The sequence below is a fragment of the Schistocerca piceifrons genome, chromosome 5 (genome assembly GCF_021461385.2).
Source record: "Schistocerca piceifrons isolate TAMUIC-IGC-003096 chromosome 5, iqSchPice1.1, whole genome shotgun sequence".
NCBI classification, from domain to species: domain Eukaryota; kingdom Metazoa; phylum Arthropoda; class Insecta; order Orthoptera; family Acrididae; genus Schistocerca; species Schistocerca piceifrons.
Genome location: NC_060142.1, coordinates 593,260,183 through 593,284,178, shown reverse-complemented (window position 1 = coordinate 593,284,178; position 23,996 = coordinate 593,260,183). Strand labels below are relative to the sequence as shown.

The window sequence follows — 23,996 nt, the reverse complement described above, 5'->3', positions numbered from 1 at the left end:
GCGCGTTGCAATATGCGCTGGACCCGCGCGACTCGTGCGGCACGTGCGTGTCGCACTGTAGTGTCTTGTCACGTCACACTTGCTATACGCGTCTCAATTTACGCCTAGCCTAAACTTATTACAGTGAACAGAGACGTCTATGAACGAACGGACAGATCATAACTTTGCGAAAATAAACTCTTCACTCGAGGGAAGACTTGAACCAAGGACCTCTCGTTCCGCAGCTGCTCACGCTAACCACGGGACCACGGCGCTCCTGAGTTCACATTGCCCTTGATGTTGCCTATCTTGCGCATGGACTAATCATTTTGTATATTTTGCTTATTTTTTCATGGTTCCACACAACTTCTTCCTGTTTTCTCGATTGATCTGTTTTCAGGTTTTCAAGGCCTATCCACTGTGCCAACATATAACTAAATCTGAAGGGGGTGCGATGGGGAGGTTCCCTTGTGAGTAGTAACGCGCTTGTCTCCCATGCAGCGAACCCGGTTCTATTCCCTGCCGGGTTGGAGATTTTCTCCTCTCGTGGACTGGGTGTTGTGTTGTCCTCATCATTATTTCATCCTCATCATCGGCACGCAAGTCGCCCAGTGTGGCGCCGACTGAAATAAGACTTGCACCTGGCGGCCGAACCCGAATGGGGCCTCCCAGCCAACAATGCCATTCGATCATTTCATTTCACTGAGCGCGATGTTGTGGTGTATCGACCATTTTCACTTGACGATCGAGACAAAGTGAACGTGCTTAACTTGTGCCACCCCATAAAATGTGTTTCTGATCTCTGGTATTTGCTATGTGAACTGTGCGCTCAGTACAACGTATTTCTGGCATCTGATGCTTGTACGGTGACGCCCTGTTGGCTTGCCTCATAGAGGATAGTCATTCATTGTTAATGCCCATCCTTTTCATATATGTCACAGAAAATTGCTCAGGAATATATACATTAACTTAATAAATATAACGTTATACTTTTCTGACGTCTCAAACGCATCGCTGTGTAACTGTTTGTCGATCGGTTCCGTTGGAAGAGACCCGTCGAGACACCCACACTGGTAACGGCACTGATAGTGCCGGATACAACATAGCTTGCCAAACGTCATGTCTAACTGAATGGATGTTCATTTTTTTTTGAGAAAACTGACTGAGACTTTACATGCAGCATGTGCACTTTAATAGTGCTGCAGTTTAACTGAATCTATCATCAATTAAACTAATGTACAGCGATTTTTTAAAGAAAGTGATTATAGGAATCAAAATCAAAGAACATATTGGTCCTCATGACATGCGAGAGCCGGCCGTGGTGGCCGAGCGGTTCAAGGCGCTACAGTCTGGAACTGCGCGACTGCTACGGTCGCAGGTTCGAATCCTGCCTCGGGCATGAATGTGTGTGGTGTCCTTAGGTTAGTTAGGTTTAAGTAGTTCTAAGTTCTAGGGGACTGATGACCTCAGACGTTAAGTCCCATAGTGCTCAGAGCCATTTGAACCATTTGACATGCGAGAGATTAGAAATAGTTTCCTTATTCTGTGGTATTCTGTAATGCTACTACACTACATGGGAAATAGTACCCGTCTTTTGGACGATGGAACTCCTGGTTTCCGTAACTGTTCCCTTGGGACATCACCAGTCTATTTCTGATTGTAGAAATGCAATAAAAAATGCCACGAGAGCAGAGAAAGCATCACAGATTTAAGCAAGGTCAAAGTATTACTGACAACCACAATCTGAAATAATTCAAATGGGGATAGGGAGAGCATTTCCGTCGCTGTCATAGTGCTCATCACGTCATGACTACGGAAATTTTTTTTATAACCTTTAGTGACTGGATGCCCGTTCCGTCGCACAGTCGACGGTTAACGTAAAGGTGCATTTACACTTGTCCAAACATCCGCGCTTATGCATGCGGCCGTTGCACGTTGTATTTCATTTCTGGAAAATAGGAAGCAAAAGGTGGTCCTGTGCCAACAAACAGGGAATGGATCTGAACAGCTTAAAGAGGGGTTTGATACAGGCTTCTGCTCCAGGTTCGTTGCTTTTCACAGTATTTAGATAACACACGCTGTCTAACGTAGTTTACACAAGTGTTATCGTGACAGACATGATATGTAATATAACTGATTTAGTGAATACGGCAGTAAATGACATTAACACGTGAATTACAGAGGACAGATTGAAGGTGAACTGCAACAAAACGCAGTGCATACATTTTCTGACACACAAGCGAAATTTTATTGCGACCAGAGCACAAATAATCACACAGGCGGACTGTCTTAAAATCATTCTGCAGAAATTTTGTCTTGGTCGCATTTGGATAGATAAAGCGTTTCGGCTTTACAGCCATCATCAGATCTTTAAGAGGGGGGAAAAAAACGGGGGCAGCGACATAAAGGATGCGTTCTCTGTGTCGCTGCTTTTCCTTTAGGTCAAACGGTGGCTGTAAAGCTGAAACCGGTTATCTATTCAGATAAATTTAAATATGACCAAGACTGCAAATTCTGTTGTAAGAGCCGGCCGCGGTGGTCTAGCGGTTCTAGGCGCGCAGTCCGGAACCGCGCGACTGCTACGGTAGCAGGTTTGAATCCTGCCTCGGGCATGGATGTGTGTGATGTCCTTAGGTTAGTTAGGTTTAAGTAGTTCTAAGTTCTAGGGGACTGATGACCACAGATGTTAAGTCCCATAGTGCTCAGAGCCATTTGAACCATTTTCTGTTGTAAGAGTTAAAATGGTCGCCTGCCTCCTCAACAGTACGCAATTTATTTAGTTATCAGGGTCACTGGTCTCGTCCAAAGGTGATTGAAGGAAACTGGAAAGCTCTTTTTGAAGAATCACATTCAGAATACTGAATAAAAATTAAATTCAACCATCTGTATAGTAGTAATAATAATAATAATAATAATCGCTGCTGCCTCGGATGTCTAAGCGTTTAGGCTTGTTTACTTCGTCGTATTGTATTCTGTGGTATCGCACCTCCGGGCGCGAGTGTGTATTCACAACGGAAATGCTCGGGAAAGAGAAGAGCAGTCAGTCAGAACGATTTACCGTGTCAGTTGCCGAACTCCGTGCAGGCCGTTGTAGACGTGCCTCGCAATTCTTATTCTGCAATCGCTGTAGATTAAATAGTATCAGTATTAGCAGTATTAGATTTATGCATCCGTGGATCAACTTTCAGTGTATATTGGACGTGTCACAGGATTTGTAATTATATGAGAAAGACTGGTCATATTCTATTTGTGCGAAAATCAAGAGGTAACAACAGAAATGGATGACGAAGAAAGAAGTGCTCGGCTTGAAGAGGCTGTAAAACAAGAATCAATCTTCCTCCTAGCAGAAGGGGAATTCAGGACGTAAGGACATCATTGGTAAGTTCGTTTGTGACGTTGCTACCCTCCGTAAAAGTAAGGAAGAATTACAAGACCTATTGAAGGGATTATGGAGAAGCAGCAAGCAAGGAGATCAACGACAAACTTAACACCAGAATTAGGAAGCGAAAAAATTCTGCCTACTTGCTCCAAACTAATGTATGACGGACGAAGCAAAGAGCATAGTCAGAGAGACCATGTCTCATTAAAAGAAGTCCATCAAATATAGGCCTTAAAACAAGTGACAAATTTTTCAGAATGTACTTTACGTCTGGAGCACGGAGTTGTATGGGAGTCTGTCGTGAACTGAGGGAAAACCGGGAAAAAAGACGTGGTTCTATAGACGGATGTTCAAAATTAAGCGAACTCTTCTGAAAATAATTGAGAAGGTTCTGCTCAGACTCGGCAAGAAAACGATAATATGGAAATCACTAACTAGAAGAAAAGGCGGGATGGTTGGAAGGACGTGTGTTACGATATCAAAAAGTAACTTCCATAATAATGCAGAAAGTCGTCGGGGGCAAAAACGATAGGAGAGGACAGATTTAGAATGTGTACAAGTAATTGGCGACATTGGGTGAGATGAAGCAATAGCAACAAAATTTCGGAAGAAGCATCGGAAAATACAAGAGGTTAAGATTCCAGTGACAGCTTCGCACAGGACGTAGCCCTTTTGGACGAATTACGGAAAACTTCGAAGACCTGTTAATAGGATTGAACGGCATTCGTAACACTGAATGCGGTCTAAGGAGAACCAAAGCGAAGCGATGAAGCGTAGCAGAAAGGGTGATAACGGGTTGTTAAACATGAAAACTGGAAATGACAGCAGCGGTTAGAAGCGAGAGAATCCTCCTGTCTCGGGTGCCAGATTACACAGGATGGCCGAAGCTAGGAAGACTTAAGAGGCAGACTGGCACGCGGTAGAAGAAGCTTTTCTTCAGTATACGAGCTCTGGTGATATAGATATGGAAATGAGGAAGAAGCTCCTGAACGTGTACGTCCGGAGGACATCATTGTATGGAAGTTGAACTCGGAAATCCGGAGACGAAGATGCTTGAAGCATTTGAAATGTGTTGCCGTAGTAAAACGTCAGAATTAAGTGGGTGGATAAAGTACGAAATGAACTGGTAAGAACAAGATGCGGGAAAATAAGTATATTTATGACGTTTACCAGAAAAGGTACAGGTTAGAAACACATCCGCCGCGGCCTCCACGAATAGTTAACTTGTAATTTAAAGGGCAGTAGCGGCGAAAGATAGTAGCTGTAGACAAACGAACTACATCGTAGAGGATGTCAGTTATAGCTACGTAGAGACAAAAGATTTGTACAACGCTATAAAAGATGAGTACAGGATCAAACTAGTCAAAAAGCTGACGATATAAGGAACGAAAGTATAATTAATTTCATAAACACTTGAACAGCGAACTCACTGGTTGACACATCTTCAGCCAGCGAAGCCGGTAAGTGAGCCCGTAGGTAGTAGTAGGGTATGAGAACGAAAAATGACGGCTTCCTCATTTGTAGCCGCGCTGTCTGCTAATACGGATGGCGATGGCGCCACGCTGAAATACCAAATGTCAGTCGAGCAAGTGGGGCGTGGGACGTAATGTTCACCTACGAGTCGTAATCCACTTGTCATCGGACGTGACAAAGCGTTAGAACTAGTAGTTGCTGGAAAGAACGTAGAGGCTGCGGTTGTTTGCCTGCTGCATCACGTACAACCTTGTGCGTGTCCTAACAGGCTAGTTGTTACAAACGTGTAACGTCACGCACACGTCTTCAAACCGGCTTTAAGTATAAGGTTCTCCACGACGCACAACGTCTTTTCTGTTGCGTCTCCCACTGGAGTTCATTCAGGATTTCTCTGACGGTTTCGTGTAGTCGGAAACTCATTACGAAGTTCTTCTTTCAGTCCCCACCTACTCATGTGTTAACTGAAGTTGGTATGGCTCCTAATTTGAAAACTAAAATCAAGAATCTGTCGAAAGAGCGTTTTGTAGGCGACCGCTTCCTTAATTCCCCTACGATAAATCCTATATCTCCATTCCTCACAGCCAGATATTTATGATTTTTCTGTCCCCAAATCGCTTTATACAGCACTACTAAATAGGTGACGGTTGTGATTGACTTAAGTGAATAATCAAATTATGTCGGCTGTTATCGTGCATTTATGCCAATATCATCATAATAATTTTTGTTTAGGGTCAGTTGCCAGTCCTTGCACGAAATGTTGATCATGACGAAAATGCTAAAAGTGTTTCTGCATTTAATTTTTTTTTCCTAAGAACGTGAACCTCGTGTATACAGCTACATTGTGTATGAACAGCGTCGGAGACTCTCAGCCGTTATCTACCACTTAGTTTACACCCTCTTGACCGACTGAATACAGCCGTGACGCGACGATTTAGGCCAGGGGATACTACGTGACTAGGGAATAGGCTGGCTGTGGTCTAAGGCCGGTATTACACTATCAAATTTCTTCGCCCAATATATTTGTCAAATATCTTTGTCAAAGAAATTTGATGGTGTAATAGGAAACTTTGTCAAATGTCGTCAAATATTTAATCAAATCTAGGGCATCGCTGTAGATTTAATCAAAGAAGTCGCTTGTCTTCTGTTCACTGCAATGTGACATGTTACCACGTGGAGCGCTAGCATCGCTGCAGCGTTCTGTCATCTGTAGTGTTTTTATAAACATTGCCAGTAAATACAATTGGTGTGTACTGACAACTACAAAGTTAGTAGAGATGTATGAAGCTGATGAGGCGCTTTACAACGTGAGGCACCCTGAATACAAAAATAGATTAAGAAGATTGGAGACCTAACCTAACCTAACCGAACACTCCTGTAGCAAGGAATCGGAGTGTCACGGTGAACCTGTCTTCTGCAGATATAGCAGTTCTTAAGTGAGTATTGTGCTTTGTGATAGGAGGATACACTTCACTGAGCACATACAGAAATCTATGCTCATCCATTCTTAAGTAATTGATGTACGACTTGACGTCCACTATAAGCTCACATAACAAGTTTTGTTGAATGCTTTATCGCGTCGTCGTAAAACCCACGGCTTCACCCAGGTACGTTTCCCTCTTTTCCCCCGCTTCTCTTCCGCAAGTGCACACAGTGCAGTTATGGTACACGCAACTGCTGCGGTTAATGACAAGTTGTTGTTGCCTTGAACTTTGACGAAAAATATGATGACACTGTAATACCCCTTTTTAGCGCCGCGTCAAAGATCTTTGTCAAATATATTTGACGAATATTTGATCACATCTTTGACAAAGAAATATAATAGTGTAATACCGGCTTAACGGGGCAGGGTGTGGAGAACAGACTGCACAGCTCTGTCGCTCTGTGTTGTTGCAGTAGCAAGTAAGCGTCTGTAGCTGCATCTAATTCGTACATTATCGTGATCAACAAAGGAGAAAAGTCTTGCTGCAAACAACAACGACAGTTAATAGGAAAAATCCTGTATTACTCGCCAAAGCGGTCCGTAGACTCGGTATACCTGCTTTCCAGTTCAAATGGCTGGTTCAAATGGCTCTGAGCACTATGGGACTTAACATCTGAGGTCATCAGTCTCCTAGAACTAACTAACCTAAGGACATCACACACATCCATGCCCGAGGCAGGATTCGAACCTGCGACCGTAGCGATCGCGCTGTTCCAGACTGAAGCGCCTAGAACCGCTCGGTCACAGCGGCCGGCTTTCCTGTTCAAAGTAGTGCGAGCTGACACATCGTAGTGCAAGCACGGAAAATGACCATGGATAGTGCACGACGTCTGGCTGTTAACGCCATTAGCATTTACTGACGATGAGAAAGTGAAAGGAGTGACTGAGCCGGTTGCAGGTGTGCAAACCGTGCAATCAAACTGTTAACACGATCGTTTGTAAATTACGGAAAGAAGAACGGATGCTGAGCGGAGTGGGGTTGAAGATCTAACGCAAAGAAGAAGAAGAAGAAGGAAGAGGAGGAGAGTGTACATAATGAAATATCCCACGGACGATGTCGATAAATGTGTCATTAGGCAGCAATTTAAGCGATGTTCGAAGAGATTTCGGGATTGCAGCTGGTCTTCATAAACTTCACTCCAGGACACTTCATCTGGACACCTGCCAGCCATCTTCGATGATGAATGGCAGGTGTCCATTTGAAGTATTGTGAAATGAAGTTTACCACGACTGGTTGAAATCCCGATCTCTCTTTGAACATTTAATTCGCTGAGAAAACGAAATTTCACAATTTTGGAAACTAGTTTGTCTGTTGGATTTGGTTTTAAAAGATGGAAAAAACGGTGTATCACGTGTAAACGAGACGGCGTAGTCGCAAAGGACCACATTTTCTTACGAAAATATGAAGCGCCCAATGCTTCATTCGGATGCAGTACACTCCACATAAATGTTGTCACAGTAACAGCCAAGACTGTAGCCCACTTCACGTAAGACGACGCTTCCGCACGTAGAGGCGGAGCGATAGGCAGTCGTGGAGGGGAAGAGGTTTGCGCATGCGTGGCGGCAGATGGAGGGCAAACGACGTACCTGTTGCCGAACGGTATTGCTGCGAACAACAATCACGTTCATGTGCCTTCGGTACATCGTATTATATGTTCATATCTATGAGGGAATAATACATTTTAAAACCGACTTTGATCATTCGTCTACATGAGAGAAATCTTACTTTTAAGTCTTGAGGTTGTGTTCACTGCTCCACAGCAATTGTGTGTGTGACGTCGGAAGTTGAGAACAGCTGATACAGCTTTGTGAAGACATAAAGAACCATTTTTCTCAAATCGACGATTGTCTAACGACAAGATCATCGAAAATAGTTGCAATAATTGCCATTTATTGCGATTTGGACTTTATTATAAGTAAAAATGTAATACATAACAATATAAAATTCAAACTCAAACTGAAATCATTATATTTGTTTGAAAACTGCTTCTACTCCATATAATTTTTTAAATGTGTATAATGCGCATATGTGGGTGAGTTTCACTGCTGTTCAGTGTAAATCACTATGTGTAAAAAAGAATTACTGGTAACAAACACTAGGGCAAAAGACTGTCGTAAAAACTGTCAGTATGTTATCATATTTTTCGGTGACAACAAAAATGGTTCAAATGGCTCTGAGCACCATGGGACTTAACTTCTGAGGTCTACTTAAACCTAACTAACCTAAGGACATCACACACACCCATGCCCGAGGCAGGATTCGAACCTACGACGCTAACTGCTTCGTGGAGGTCTGCGCCATTCAGAGCCAACATCAACCATCATGGTGTGGATCTGAAGATGGTCTAAAAAAGGCTGAAACCGGTAACCTTATATAAAAAGAAAAAAAGTTTATTGCGGTTGTGACTTTTTATATTCAATTTCAATCCAGCTGCAACAATTGACACGGCTATTGTTATGTGGATCAATGAAATCAATTTTTAAGCCCGAGCGAGATTAGCATTTTGTATAACGGTTTTTTCCAACGTAGACTTTGTCAGTTTTCGTTGCGCCGTTGTAGGACCAATCTTGCTGAGAGAGAACAACAATTTTTCTCGCACAGGAAGCAGAAGAATAATACTGACGAACCCCACTGGAACCGCAGTTGAGAGGTCCACTCACCCCCACCCAACACAAGGGGGAGGACACGTAAACAAACACACTACCCGCACTTACCGAGCGAGACGGCGCAATGGTAACACACTGGACCACACTCGAGAGGACGGCGGTTCAGATCCCAGTCCGACCATTCAGATTAGGATTTTCTATGGTTTCCTTAAGTTGCTTAACGGAGGCCCAGGACGGTTCCTGGAAATGACACAGCCCCAACGTCTTTCGCAATCTCAGCTTGGGCTCCGTCTCTGATAACCCAGTAGTCAAGGGGACGCCAAAGCCAAGCCTTCCTTTCTTTGAATGTCACTGAGCCGTACACTGTCAAGGGATGCAATGTGACGCAACTTCTTGGCAAATGCCCTACATCGATGCACTGGCGAGCGTCTCCTAGTAAGACGTGATCACTGTAGTACCGATTTTACTGTTGTGTGATGAATTGTGGGCGCCAAACAGCGAGGATGAGAGGTGGGATATTCAGTGGATGCCGGTAAGCGCGGGAAGCCGTGTAAGAGAACCGTTCAGCTAATCTTCAGCAGTCGATGGCTGGCTTCCGGCACGATGCACGCTCCTGTGCCACGCCTGTCCCCTTCACCAGGTCTCAGTCGTCACAGATATCGGCACTGTCTCATTCCTTCATTCCTCTTTCGTGTTCCATACGTCTCAACAAGAAGGAGAACACTCAGCAGCGATGTGGATCGAATCAAGATGTATGATGACTTGCTGAAAAGATGTGCCTCCGAATTTTTTATTTCACTCTCCATATCACATGCCGTGCATCTACTCGATCCACGTTTTCGCTTCGCTTCACTCAAGCAAGTTGCTACCCTCTGCTCCCAGTACGAGTGAGTGACTCTCAGAAAGCTGAAAACATGAATTCGAAGAGTTCGTCCACCCTCTCCTTCAGCTTGACATACCAGACCACACACGAGCGCTGCGATATCTTTGACAATCCGAGGTCTTAGGTTCACTGTCATCGATCTTTCTCCATTTACTCGCGACTTGGCCCCATCCTCTTTTCATCTTTTTCCGGAACTTAAAGAACACCTTCGAGAAAGCACTTTGATAGTGTTGAAGCGGTGCAAGCAGAGGTGAGGTTATCGCTCTGACGACAAAGTCAGACATTCTGCAGTGACGGTACCGACAAACTGGTCTCTCGTTAGGAGAAGGCGGTTCGTCGCCAGGGTAACTATATTGAGAAATAAATGTTTAGACATGACATGTTAATAAAGTTTATTTAATTTCAAAAGCCTTCAAAGCATTCACATAAAAAATTCTTAGACATTACTTTTCGGCACGCCGTCGTGTATCAACATAAGACAAGCAACTCTTACTATCTGTATTCTGTACCAACAGTAAACCATCACTGTCTTGTTAAGTGCCGACTGTATATCCGCCAAGTAAGTTAACATATTAATTAAGCAGAAAATGGGCTACTTTGAAAAAGGTTGCTGCAGCCTCGGCTATATTGATCCTGTATTGGTAACTTAATATGTAGGGGATTACAAAGAAAATAGATGCACACATCAGAATGTCACAGGATTCTTTACAATGTAGTATTACTTCTCATGCAGCTTTACAATTAATATTGCTCCATTCATGTAGCTAGCAAAAATTTTCAATTTTTGAATGTGAGTACACCAGTAAACCCCTCATCCTGTAAAGAAATGAATTCCCTTATGTAACGCACCTTCAACGTGTGATTCTTTCAAGAGTTATGTCTTAAATATCTGACTTTAAGCACGTAAGCGATAAAGAGTCTAGGATAGGTTTGAAATTATGCTTCGAGTTTGTTGGAAGCCGCTAAGCGCTCGCATTACGAAATACTGGATGGGTATAGTCTGTGTAATTTGTGATCCGTTTCAAGCAAACAAGAGGGGCGAATTGCACGCTTGAGGGCGAAGAGAGATTTACTGTCGTCAACAGTATAAGTACCTTCAGTGAATGGAACTACTTAGTTCATTTCCAAACAAGAACAACAGTGCACGCACTTGCCATTCGCACTGCTGCGCAGGTATATTCAGAGCAACACACATACGAAGATAAAAGGAGCTAAGAAAGAAAAACGACATGAAATTACTCTGTAGCGAAACACCGGAGACCCCAGGCCCCTTATACCAAAATGCAGTAAGACCGCGATAATCTAGCACTCGATAATGCGGTAGATCCGATAGAAATTTTCCCACATTTTTAGTTTGGCGCTGATGGGACTGACCTGTTATGGCGGTGTTTGCCAAATTCAACTCTAGCGGCCGAGGAGTCCAGCGCAAAGGACTTAGAAAGAATAGAGTCACTGCCTTATTATGTGGGAATGCTTCAGGTGATCATAAACTGCCGTTGTTTGTGACTGGAAAATATCAAAAGCCTAGACCCCTGAAAGTTGTGACAAATATGTCTGTTATGTACGGTGCACAGATTAATGCCTGGATGAAAGTCAAGTCGTTCAAAGACTGGTTCTTTTACCATTTCGTTCCAGATATGAAAGAAAATTTGGGAAAAACAAGCCACTTACGAATTCTAACGCGGTTCTCATCCTTGACAATTTCAGAGCTCACCATTCAGAATCAGAGCTTGTGTCAGATAATATTTTCCGCACATTACTTTCTGCCAATTTTACATCAGTATTTAAACCCATATACCAACGGCCCATACAGAATTTCAAGTGCAGGTACAGATGAATGTTTGAGCAAAAGCTGCTAAGCTTTGCGTAGGACCTGGAGAAAAATATGCCCTACACTGGACGAAGTAGCCGAGATGGAAAGCGATGCAAATGGTAAATCCTGTATCGGCTAATGAATTGAGTGCGTTTTTAGCAGCAGAAGTTGACGAATGGATCGATACAGTCAGAAATTTAGCTGTTGAAGAGGAGTTGACTGACGATATGATATTGCGAAGAGTTTTCAACCCACACGAGGCACCAAAAACGGAGGTTGACGAAGAAGACACGTCCACAACTCACATTCTTAAGCTGAGGCTCCTTTGTAAAATTCTCTTAGAGTAGCCAACAATACAACGCTTCAGAAGTTTTGAATTTGCACATCATAACACTAACGTTTATTTAAAAAAAAGAGCTCAAACCAAAAACAAGTTAACGTTTCTGCGATGTTTCAGAAGGTTTAGAAGAAGAATTCAGTTAAACTTCCAGTGGTAGATACTAAACCGACGCATTACACGCCCTTGACAATGTCAGATATCTGCACTAAGTCCTTGGTAGCATTTTTTTCAATTAGCTTGTTCTTGATCTTTTCAAAGCAGTGGTGCTTAGTTTATTTCGTAACAGACGTACAAGAAATCATTAACTATACTGAACTTTTCTAATACTTTGAGCAGCCGGCCGTTGTGGCCGAGTGGTTCTAAGCGCTTCAGTCTGGAACCGCGCGACCGCTACGGTCGCAGGTTCGAATCCTGCCTCGGGCACGGATGTGTGTAATGTCCTTAGGTTAGTTAGGTTTAAGTAGTTCTAAGTTCTAGGGGACTGATGACCTCCGATGTTAAAAGGCCCATAGTGCTCCGAGCCATTTGAACCATTTAACACTTTGACCCTTAAACTGTTTAAATAGGGAAGTACCGTATTAGACTTTAGTTTTGTGTTTACATCAGATTAATACACACTTCAGTTTTTTATACTGTAGTCCTGTTATGTTTGATAAATAACAGTTAGTGTAACTTCCTGGCAGATTAAGACTGTGTGCCGGACCCAGATTCGAACTCGGTATCTTTGTCTTTTTTGGGCAAGTGTTCTATCATTGAGATATCAAAGGATAAGTGTTTATACACATTGTTCTTCGCAGATGGTCAGGTAGTGGTGGTCAGTGGAGAGGATGATATGTTTTATGCCAAGAAAATCAGTAGAAGAATATGATAAGTAGAAACTGAAATTAAATTTTCGGCAGACTGAATACCTGTGCCCTGGAGTATGTGTAGGAAACATTTAAAAAGTGTCGGGCAGCGTGTTACGTCCTCTCACATGCATTTCGTGAAGTGTCCATGACGGGAAGATATGAAAATTCGGGCTTATACGGAAGGTAATCATCTGTCATAGGCCTGTGTAACTAGTCCGGTGCTTCGCGCAAGGCATCACCGTGAATGTGCCTCACCGTATACCCCGAATCTCATTGTCGCCACAGCTGTCGGAGTCGGGCCCGGTTTTGGTCCTGAATTAATGGGCGACTGTAAAGTGAACGCAGGTCCTTATGCAAACATCTTCGATAACATCAGTTCCCCACATTGTTCTAAGAGACTGGAAAAGGAAGGTTAGAGTTTAACGTCCAGTCGATGAGAGAGACGGTTAACAAGCTCGGAATGAGGAAGAATAGTGGAAGTAATCAGTCGTGTCCTTTAAAAAGATACCACCCTGGCATTTGCCTAAAGCATTTAGGGAAACCACGGAAAATATAAACATGTGTGGCCAGGTGCGGTATGGAACAGCCTGTGGCAGAACAGCTCTCGAACCAACTATAAAGTAAAATCGAGATCGTTGCTGTAGCAGTTTAATGATCTATTTATTGTGATGAATCTGTTTCGGTTAGATTGCAATTTTAGACCATCTTCGAATGTTACATAAGCTTTTTATTTTATTATAATGTTGTTTAATCATATTTTCGGATTTAAAAATTTGGCACTTAAACGTCCATATGTTACCACTTGTCATTGCCACTCTGTTTTGTATTACAACGTGGGGTGTAGGTTTAGGACTCGTAAGCTATAAGCTGTTTTGTGGTCCGCTTTCGGTTGTTAATGGTCCATTCTTGTAATTTGTGTAATTTGACGTTTTGTCGTCAGATTTGGCAGATTAACAGTTGCGGCAGCTGACCAAAGATGCCATATGGTTACAGTTGCTGTGGTGTGTTGAAGTTTATCATTTCGGACCGTATGTGTGGCCAACTGTCACCACTATCCATCTGTCACTTCTGACGATAAAACCTCATATCATAAAAACTACAAAAAAGGGCCAGTAGCAGCAGGAGTAAACCACAGAAGAGGTTATAGAGTAAGAGTCGTAAATCTACGCCACGTTGTATACGATACGGAGAGACATCGACCACTGATGATATATAGACTAAGTACGTAATCTGTATATCCGAAAATATGATTAACCAACATTATAATAAAATGAAAAAGTTATGTAACTTTCGCAGATGATCTGAAGATGGCAAGCTAGACGAAATGTAGACATTATAAAACTAGCATAGCAGCAATCTGGATTTTGTTACAGAAAGTCTCTAACAGATATTCCATACGCTGCGGGTTCTTTGGATCGTAAACGTTTAAAGTATTATATGAATTAATTCTGAAATTGCTATTGCAGCGTGCAGAACGTAATAAAAGAATGACCGTTTTGAAACAACACTGAACTGCGTAATAATTGAATATCCTGAGCTATTGCCCCTACTTGCGTGTCGAAAATGCAGCGACACACGTTTGCTTCAATTTCTCACCCAAAAACTTAAGTATAGAATGCAAACAAGCTAATATCTGAACTTGTTATGTCCCTGACTTTTACAATTACGTAACCACACACCAAGATACAAAAACTGAATAGAATTATCTGCTCCAAAAGATTGCTGCATACAAAAAAACCTACAAAAACAAAGCGAACCACTTTTGTAAAACACTTCTGATAAAAATAATTTAAATGAGCAAAGTTCTTTGCAGCGTTGATTCACAACTCCCATTTACTTACAATACAGCAACGGCACACAAATGGAATGAAAGCAGCACTAAGACGAAAAGAACAGAAACACATTCACTTTTATATTCGTGTCAGCACAATCACACTGCATTACGCTCGCAGTCATAGAACACTGATCATAAATGATTTGAACAAAGCCATATACATAAATGTAGTGTAGTGGCAGAAAATACAGTGGTCAAAATAAATGTTGCATATTACTAAAACTTTAATACGGCACATTTTGATCCAGAAATAAGTTATAATATCAATACAATGGTTTTGTAGCGGAAACAGTCAATATTCTTCATTGACGGGACAGTATGTGCAGTCTGTGAAAACCATATCACTTGTGCTGTACGTCCATACGAGAGTTGTATTGCCTCAGGATGGTTCGGACAACAGTAATGTACGCCGATCAGAGGCTCCGTATAGCCACTCTAATGGAGCATGGAGTGAGACAGGTCGAGGCTCCAGCTTATATCGTTGTGAGTCACAGCGTTGCCTCCAGAATGTGAAAGAAGTTTCTGGCGACAGGATAAGCTGAGAATCGCACAGAAGTGGCCACAGAAGAAAAGCAACGGCTGTGGAGGAACGGTATCTGCGTATAACAGTAAACATGAGCCATCAGCACAGTACTACACGTCTGCGGTGGCAGTTCCAAACAGCTACGGCAGTGCAGGTGTCAACGCTAACGATAGGAAATAGGCACCATGAACAGGGATTATGTGCCGGAAAACCTCTCAAGGCTCCTCTCCTAAATCGGGTTCGGAGAGCCACTCGTGTCGCACGGGCACGAAACCATTCTTTGTGGACTTGGCAGCATTGGGACACAACGCTCTTTTCTGATGAGATCCGTATAAGTCACCATCCTCACAATAATGATATCCTTGTTTGGAGGCAACGAGGACAACTTTTACACCTTAACTGTATCGAAAACCGTCACTCTTATCAAGGCAGTTCAGTCACATTTTGGAGTGAAATCGTGTATGGCCGCAGGACACCCTTTTCGCCAATACGCGGGAGGATGACTGTTGTGAAGTACCTCGGACGACACCCATGCACGCATTGTGGCTTCATTTGGTGGACATATTGTAGCGGGATTCACACTGATGGGCGACAAAGCACGCCATCATCGTCACAATCTGGTGAGTACGTCCCTAGTGGAGCATAGAAATCAGATGGATGCAATGGCCTCAGTTTTCTCCAAATCTAAACTGCACTGGGAATGCAGGGGCCATGCTAAAACGAGCGGTTTGCAATCGTTCTGTTCCACCAGAGACCTTACGGGGCATCACTCTAAGAAAGCAGTGAGCCTGATTAATGACAAACCTGTGGAAGATTTTAAGAAAGCTTAAAGAATGTTGAGGGGTGTTGTTTACAACGAGTCTAATGCTAACTCTAAAATTCAACATTCTTCTTAATGAGTTCGTATTCGTGTTTGAAAGTAGTTTTCCTAAAAACTGAGTTAAATGTAATAATTTCAAGTCGTTGATGAAACATTGGATCATTAAAGGTATCAATCTCACTTTACCAAGAAAAAAATACATGTACAAGGTAGCCATAATAAGCAACGACCCAGAAATACTTTTCTATTATAAACAGTGCTATAACATAGTAAGGAAAGTTGTAAAAAAAATCCAGGAGTATGCACAGCTTGTCTGAAATTGACAGATCAGATAATAACAACAAATCAATATGGAATATTATTGAACGAGAGTCAGGGAGAGAAGGCATAGAAAGTGTCATTATTTCTGGTGAAGAGAAAGGGATTATTTTAAAAGAGTTCTTGTGCAGCAGGTATCTTTAATAATTACTTTTTAAAAATACATGAGAAAACTGGTCCAAATAATTCAGAGGAGAAAGAAAAACAGAGCACTGAAGAACCAGTGCAGAGGACATTTAGTGAATAAAAATTGAGCACTTATGATCATTTGAAATAACGCTAATCATCATGAGTCTAAAAAGTAAAAGCTCGTGTGGGGTGGATAATATCTCCAACAATACACTAAAAAGTTGTAAACCTGTAATACGTAATTTTCTTAATCACTTCTGGCTGTTTTTCCGGTAGAATTGAAATATGCCATTCTTAGGCCTGTGTATAGAAAGGATGGCTGCACAGATGTCAGTAACTACCGCCCAGTGTCACTTCTTACAAATTTCTCGAAAATTTTTGAGACGGTAAGTTACTGCATGTGAAGCAATGGGACACTTAGCCAATCACAGTTTGGATTTCAAAAGGGCCATTCTAATGACTCAGGTATTTATACATTTACTTAGCACATAACAAAATCTTGAAATGGTAAGGTATCACGTAATAGGATCTCCTGCGACTTATCAAAGGCATTTGATTTTGTCAGTCATAATATTCTATTAGAGAAGCTAAAATTTTATGGAGTACGTAGTTCAGATAATGCCTGGTTTTCTTTAATAATTTGAATGTAGAAAGTTACCCTAGGTTGTTCGAGTAGTTGAAGAGGGACGCCACGTCATCTGCATGGAAATTATGGTGGGTGTAGCAGAGGGTTCGATCATTAGTCTGTTACTGTTCTAGCTTTATGTTAATGATCTGCCATTTTATTTGAATCAGTAAGCATAGTTAGTCCTGTTTGCAGATGATACAAGCATTGTTGTGAAACCCACCAAAGAAGCAGCAACAGAGAAAACAGTAAATGATTTTTTTAATTAATGTTACTGAACAATTTTGCACAAGCGGGCTAGCGTTAAACTTTGAAAAAAAAATGAATTCATTCAGTTTTCTATTGTCAAAAATATCCCACCTCCTACTAACGTAGTATGCCAACAAAACGTTATAAAACAGGGTAGAAAACTGTAATTTCTTAGGTGTGCATATTGATGAAAACTTATATTGGAGAAACCAAATAGTAGACTTCCGAAAACGGTTAGACGTAGCTACTTTTGCCGTAAGAATAATTGCTACGATATAATAAGTTAACATGTTTTGCATATTTTCATTCACTGATATTCTGGAATAATATTCTGGTGTAAATCTTCACTTAAGCAAAAGTATTCATTGCGCAAAAGAAAGTAATCAGAATTGTGTGTGGAGCTCACACATACACATTTTGCATGTATCTCTTTTAAGCAGCTGGTAACATTAACCACCGACTCGGTGTACATTTATTCACTTAAGAATTTTTATCAACAACCCATTCAAGTTTGAAAGTAACCGAGATATTTTTAAATGCAACAATAGAAGGACAAATGATGTGTGTTACCCATTAAGAGCCTGAATTTGGCACAGAAAGGGGTGAAATTTATACCTATAAAACTCGTTGCCAATCTTCCCATGGACATAAAATATGTGATAAATAGTTTCGGTGTTTCAAAATGTAGATTAAAAATGTTTCTTCTTAACAACTCCTTCCATACCATAGAGAAACTCTTGATTAGAGATAAGTGGTTATTAAAAAACTGTAAATAGCCAGCTATAAGTGTCCTACGTTCCGCTGACATGTTCGTGAATTTGATCGATGGAACAAGGAACTAACTCTTCATAAAATTTCCTAGGTTGTTCATCAGCAGCTGCAGTTACGGGGATACATTTTATCCAACTCTTGGGTTCTCCTAAAGTTCGTTGACAGTTGGCAATTTCGGATCTGCATCGATAAAGGATTCGAACTGTTCCCAGAAACGAGTCCAGTGTTCTGTGTCACTAGAAAATGACTCTAATTTAATTGGTGGCAGGACTGCCACAAGCCACGACTGTGCAGAAGCCCCAAAAATCGTCGTGTTGGCCGTGATGTCTGAAAGTGTGCCTTCAGTACTCTATTTTGCCGTCAGGATCGCCTGCTTCACAGAGTTTGTATAGTTTTCACACGCTAAGACTTCGGATTTGTATTCCTGGATAGCACTAGCCAAAGTTCCCTACAATCGACTGCGAACCTATCCTATCTCAGTATTTAGCGTGAAATCGTCAAACGAATTTATTTGGTTAATGAGGCGTTTGACGTTGAATCGCTGCGTTCGTAGTTCACGTTTCAAGAAAGACAGTTTGTCACTCCAGTATTTTTTACGTTTCAACTTAACAAGGAAGGTGGTTGGCTAGTTCAATGTTTTTGCTCACGTTTAGTCGTAATTGTAGCTCCGCTAACAGGTAGCAGCACCTGACAAGCGTAAACGGTAAACTTTCTCGCTCGAGGTCAGCTGTGCGCTTGTTACGTGATCAAATTATTCTTCTACGTTCTACTCAAATATTACTCCAACAGCTAGTACACGTGCAATAAGCTGATACGTTACAGTAGCTGAAGATTGTAATGCGTAGATGACATACCTGAGAGTGTGCGTTGTATGTTACGTGTGATGAAATTCCGCCGTTTAGTCGTTAGAAATCGATCTGTGAGTTCTCTCGAAGTATCGTAGACGTCCCACGAATTCCCAAAGTTTCCGTCTGTATCGAATTTTACCAGCTTTCGGCCCCAGAAAATGTGTGAGAAACGAAGTGCTTTTCACTCCCAGTAACATACAAGTTTATTTACACGGAACTTCTATATCACAGAAGTTACAAAACAACTTCCATTACAAAAAGCAGAGATATTATACAATTCAGAGGCGTCACTTAACAGTTCTCCACACATGTTGTCGTATTTACATGTTGTATGGCTTTCTTTTAAGAGACTTACATTGTGTTTAAAATACAACAACGCGCGCGCGCGCTTGTGTGTGTGTGTGTGTGTGTGTGTGTGTGTGTGTGTGTGTGTGTGTGTGTGTGTGTCACTAAAACGTGAGAATATATCCGAGGAACGCTGTCAAGCAGTTGTCACATACCCATTGCTTATTTAGTAGTTTCAAACATGACAATAGGTTACTGACTGTTGGCGTGGAAACGGTTGGAATTTGAACTAAAAACGTTAAAATACACTGCAATAACTGCAAGATTAACACTGGATACAAATGCTTTATGGACTGATTCTTCGCACCTAACCATTAGTTTGTAACAGATATTAACCACTCTTGAAAGTAATTCAGCCTGTGTTTCACAGATCGGTTGAGGTGGCGTAATGGTTTATTTATTTATTTAGCGTGTGGCATCTACAGAGTAAAACTGCACACAAACTATTAATTAATATAAAAACGAATTACTAATATATTATTAAATGATTGATTTGCAAACAACAATATGCGAAAGATTAGGGAGACAGCCGCTGCAGCTATTATAAGTCCACATCTAAACAGGTCACCCACTGAACAGCAAGTGCAGTAGCATTCATGATATCCCTCCATTCTCCTTCAAACCTCCTCGCAGGACATTCGAAGATCAGGTGAGGGATTGTTTGTTCTTCTGCACCACAGTCGCATCGGGGGTCATCAGTGGGTTTCCATTTGTGGAGAATGGTCTTACACCTGCCGTGGTTAGTCCTCACACGATTAAGTCTGCACCAAGTTCTTCTGGGCATTTGCATTCCTTCTACCGGTATCGAAGGATCAAAATCAGTGATGAGAGGATGGTGATTATTCAGCGACCAGTATCCATTCCCTTGCTATGTCGTACCTTTCTGGGAATTTGAGGACTTCGTCTTCCCATATAGGTTTCCTGGATTTTAGGCGGGTAGTTGGTAGATGGTCCAATATTTTTCGGAGGAATTCCGAATGCGAGTCCAGTGTGCTAACCATTACGCAAATTTTTTTGTTGTCCGAAAAATATTGGTGTAATGAAACTTCCTGGCAGATTAAAACTGTGTGTCCGACCGAGACTCGAACTCGGGACCTTTGCCTTTCGCGGGCAAGTGCTCTACCAACTGAGCTACCGAAGCACGGCTCACGCCCGGTACTCACAGCTTTACTTCTGCCAGTATCTCGTCTCCTTGCCCGCGAAAGGCAAAGGTCCCGAGTTCGAGTTTCGGTCGGGCACACAGTTTTAATCTGCCAGGAAGTTTCGTATCAGCGCACACTCCGCTGCAGAGTTAAAATCTCATATTGGTGTAATGGTTAGCACACTGGACTCGCATTCGGAATTCCTCCAAAAAGAAATCTGAGAGTAGTTCTATTTGATCATTCGAGAGGGGGGGGGGGGGGGGGTGAGGTTGCACTTCCGGGAATAAATTTGTATTTCTTGGAGAAGCTGTTCGGGAATATCGGCAGTTGAACCTTACGTAGATCTTTATTTTTGTTTCAGGAGACAAGCGATACGAAAAACGCAGGGGAGCAGGCTGAAGTGGGCGTGGCGGTGGTTGCCCCGACGTCGGGAGAGGTGACAGAAACCACGACAGTGGTGGTGACCGTGGCCGCACCTACACCTCCACCGAGCAGCCCAGAAGAGTCTCCGGCGACGGAAGTCTCCCTGACGCAGCAGGCAGCAGTGGAGGAGACGGCTGGAGCCGAAGGTAGTGGAACCCCCGCAGCAGTGGCGGACGACTCGAGGTCCCCTGTCTCTGCAGCGGGACCGGCCGACCGGGAGCAGCAGCGGGCGGAGGCTGTCGCCCCGCTGGCCGAGGGTGAAGACATGGCCGTGGATGACGCTGAGTCGGTGGCGGCTGACGCTTCTAGGCAGGGTGGAGCTCAAGATGAGGCCATCCAGCCACCGACTGAAAACACCTCTGAAGACCATCCCAGCAGTGATGCGGCGGTGGCAGCTGAAGGGACGGAACCACCTGCACCTTCAGAAGCAGTGGAACTTACAGAAGAACAAGCCACAGAACTTTCGGAAGAGAAAGCGGGGAATAGCGACACTGTGCAGCTGAGTACAGCAGAAGGCGAGGCTGCTTCCTCGCCAGAGTCGCCCTCAGATAAACTAGTGTCTGAGGAAGCTCCAGCGGCAAATACTCCACAAGTGTTGACGCTGACCATCCACGAATATAAGGAACCCACCGCAACGTCAACTGACGCAACGGAAGTCTCGCAAGAAACGAAGCGTGACGTGGAGGACGAAATAGGGCAAAACCGACCAGTGACAGCTCTAGAAATGGGAAACCCGACCGTAGAAGTGGAGGTAAAACTGGAGACCGCGACTGCTCCCGAACGAGCAGATGTGACTGTGAGCGATGTTCCAGCGACGGAGACGGACGCAAAGGAGCCGTTAGTGGACGGTGCCACGGAAGATGGTGAACTGGAATCCCCCAAATTGGCGCTAGCGAGCTTTCGCGAAGACTACCTGACTAAGCATTACAAGGGCGATTTACCGGTCCTCCAGATAACGGAGTCTGATTTGGCGGACGAGAAGGAGTCTGACGTGTCGAAGCTCTCGAATGCTCTGCCGGTGCTGCACATAAGTGAAGAGGACCTGAGGGACAAACCGCAGGCTGAAGAGGCGAGCGAGGCAGAGCAGGCGGCGAACGGGCCTAGCCCGGCGGTTAGGGGGGAGAGGGAGAGGGCGTCCCCCTCCCCCAGGAGGAGCCTGGACGGCGGCGGACGCAGGGAGTCGCCGCAGCCGCCGCCGCGGCAGTCCTCGGCGCAGGAGCTCAACAGCAAGATCTACTTCCGCGTGCTGCCGCCGCTGGCCGCGGCCGGCGGCCCCCCGCAGCTGAAGACGTTCGCGCCGCCCGGCAGCCCCCCGGGCCGCGGGCCCAAGCCGCAGCCGCCGCTCCGCAACGGCGTCGCCGCGCCCGCGCCCGCCCCCGCCCCCGCCTCGGGGGAGGCGTCGCCCCCGCGCACCAAGTCGCCGCTGCCCACGCCGCGCCGCCGCCACCAGCCCGTCCCGCGCGACGCCTAGGCGGCAGGCGGGGCCTCCCGGCCTCACACACTACAAACCCGCCCAATTCCGTGCTACACCAAAACCGCTCAGGCACTCTGCCGCTGAAAACTCACCTTTCCTATGTAAGCCTCTCTTTTCGATCACCTCTGTCGAGAACACAGGGGGATATGTGGAACGTCCTCTTAACTAACAGAAGCGACGGTCAACTGGGAGATTAAACACAAGTAAATAATGTACATCTACAGGTGTTGACAGTGCGTTATGTTTCCGACGTGCAACACTAATAACTCCAATACTGCTACCGATATTTCGGCCACGTGCCTTTCAATCATCTGCCGAGTAAAGAGCGATTCACACGGAACGGAACAGAAGCGACATTACCCTCATATTGCGGCGTCCTCACACTAGACTGCACGTCACATCGCTTACCGAGCGGTGAAAGTAAGTTTATGGCACACCATATCCGACAGGAAAAGTCGAAACGCCTTACCGGAATTAAGTCGCTACCAGTGTTAAAGTACATTAATGGCTAAAGCAAAATTTATGATAAATGTGCTTGACAAAGTGTGAATGATAAACTGCAGACAGTGGAACAATAGTAAAAGTGTCGTCCAAACATTTCGAGTCATCTGTATTTATTTGCTAGACAAGTATGCGCATATAAAGTACATCAGACAGTATTTAGAAGGCAATACATATAGCCTTTTTACCTTATCGACTTTGTTTTGTTTCCCTTCTAATCACCAAATAACGCCAAAGCAAGCAATTATAATTCGCTCCTTCACCAGAGCCTTTTCGCTGTTATTGGAAAAATTACTGAAAGAAACTTGTTTCATCAATTTGTTTATTGTTTGGGAAAAGGGTAGACGTCTTCTTTGCCCAGGTATTCTAAAACCTAAATCATTTTTCGCTTCATGAATCAGGTCTCTTTGTGCACATTCCTAGGACAAATATCTGTGTCCTCATAGAAGTTTTGCAGTGTATCACGGAAACAGAGAAAACAGTAAAATAAAGACGAAGAAGACACAAAATCCCAATATTCACAGATATAATACGAGCGATGCAGACAGAACAGGTTAAGTTCCGATGATGGCAGACGAAGACACCATTCCTGATGGACGCCAACGCCAAAACCGTCTTTCCGAGAAATCTTGTCTTTGACATGCTGGTCTGTGCCGTTCACTGCCTGAGTGAGTGCCACCATTTGAAATGTATTGTTGACGTTTCGACGTTCCGTGCCGGCAAGTGTGAATAGACAGTAAGCCGGTAGTGAGGAAACACACTTTCTTTATTGTTGTTTCAACCTCCTCACCTCCGTATTAGAATGGGGTGCACTACGAGCGGCAGCACATCTGTCCTTGAGCCCGAGAGCCTTGAAAAGAAATTTAAGAATTTAGAAGAAACAATCGTTTTCTTTGAGTTTTTCTTAAAAAGTAAAAGTGGATTTATTCGGTGTTTACATAAATTCAAACTGATGCCAGCCTCTGGTGTTTGCCGTTGTTGCTGATGATTGTGGTTCACGATTTGGGACTGTCAGGGAGTAGGAACGGTTGAGAAAATGAGATATGTTCATTTTGAGAAACAAGTGAGGACTGGGTGGTGACTGTTTTTATGGGGGAGTTCTTTGGAAAGGATACGAGACGGCAAAAATGGTGGGGAGCGACCGCGATGGGAAAGATGCGGGTGGCGATCTCGGACCAGTCTGGGGACAGGG

General features: G+C 43.6%; 1 protein-coding gene and 1 non-coding gene across 2 annotated transcripts in view; one reads left to right on the top strand and one right to left on the bottom strand.

Annotated features, from left to right (window-relative positions):
* The window catches only part of LOC124799158 (flocculation protein FLO11-like), a 218,829-nt gene extending 196,529 nt beyond the window's left edge, over positions 1-22,300 (top strand). Inside the window, exon 3 of the mRNA XM_047262696.1 lies at positions 20,768-22,300. Within this exon, the coding sequence (XP_047118652.1) occupies positions 20,768-22,300 (1,533 nt within the window). The remainder of the gene's footprint in view (positions 1-20,767) is intronic.
* Trnas-cga lies at positions 20,331-20,405 on the bottom strand. The gene has a single exon. It is a non-coding gene; the product is annotated as a tRNA-Ser (tRNA).
* Positions 22,301-23,996: the final 1,696 nt, after the last annotated feature.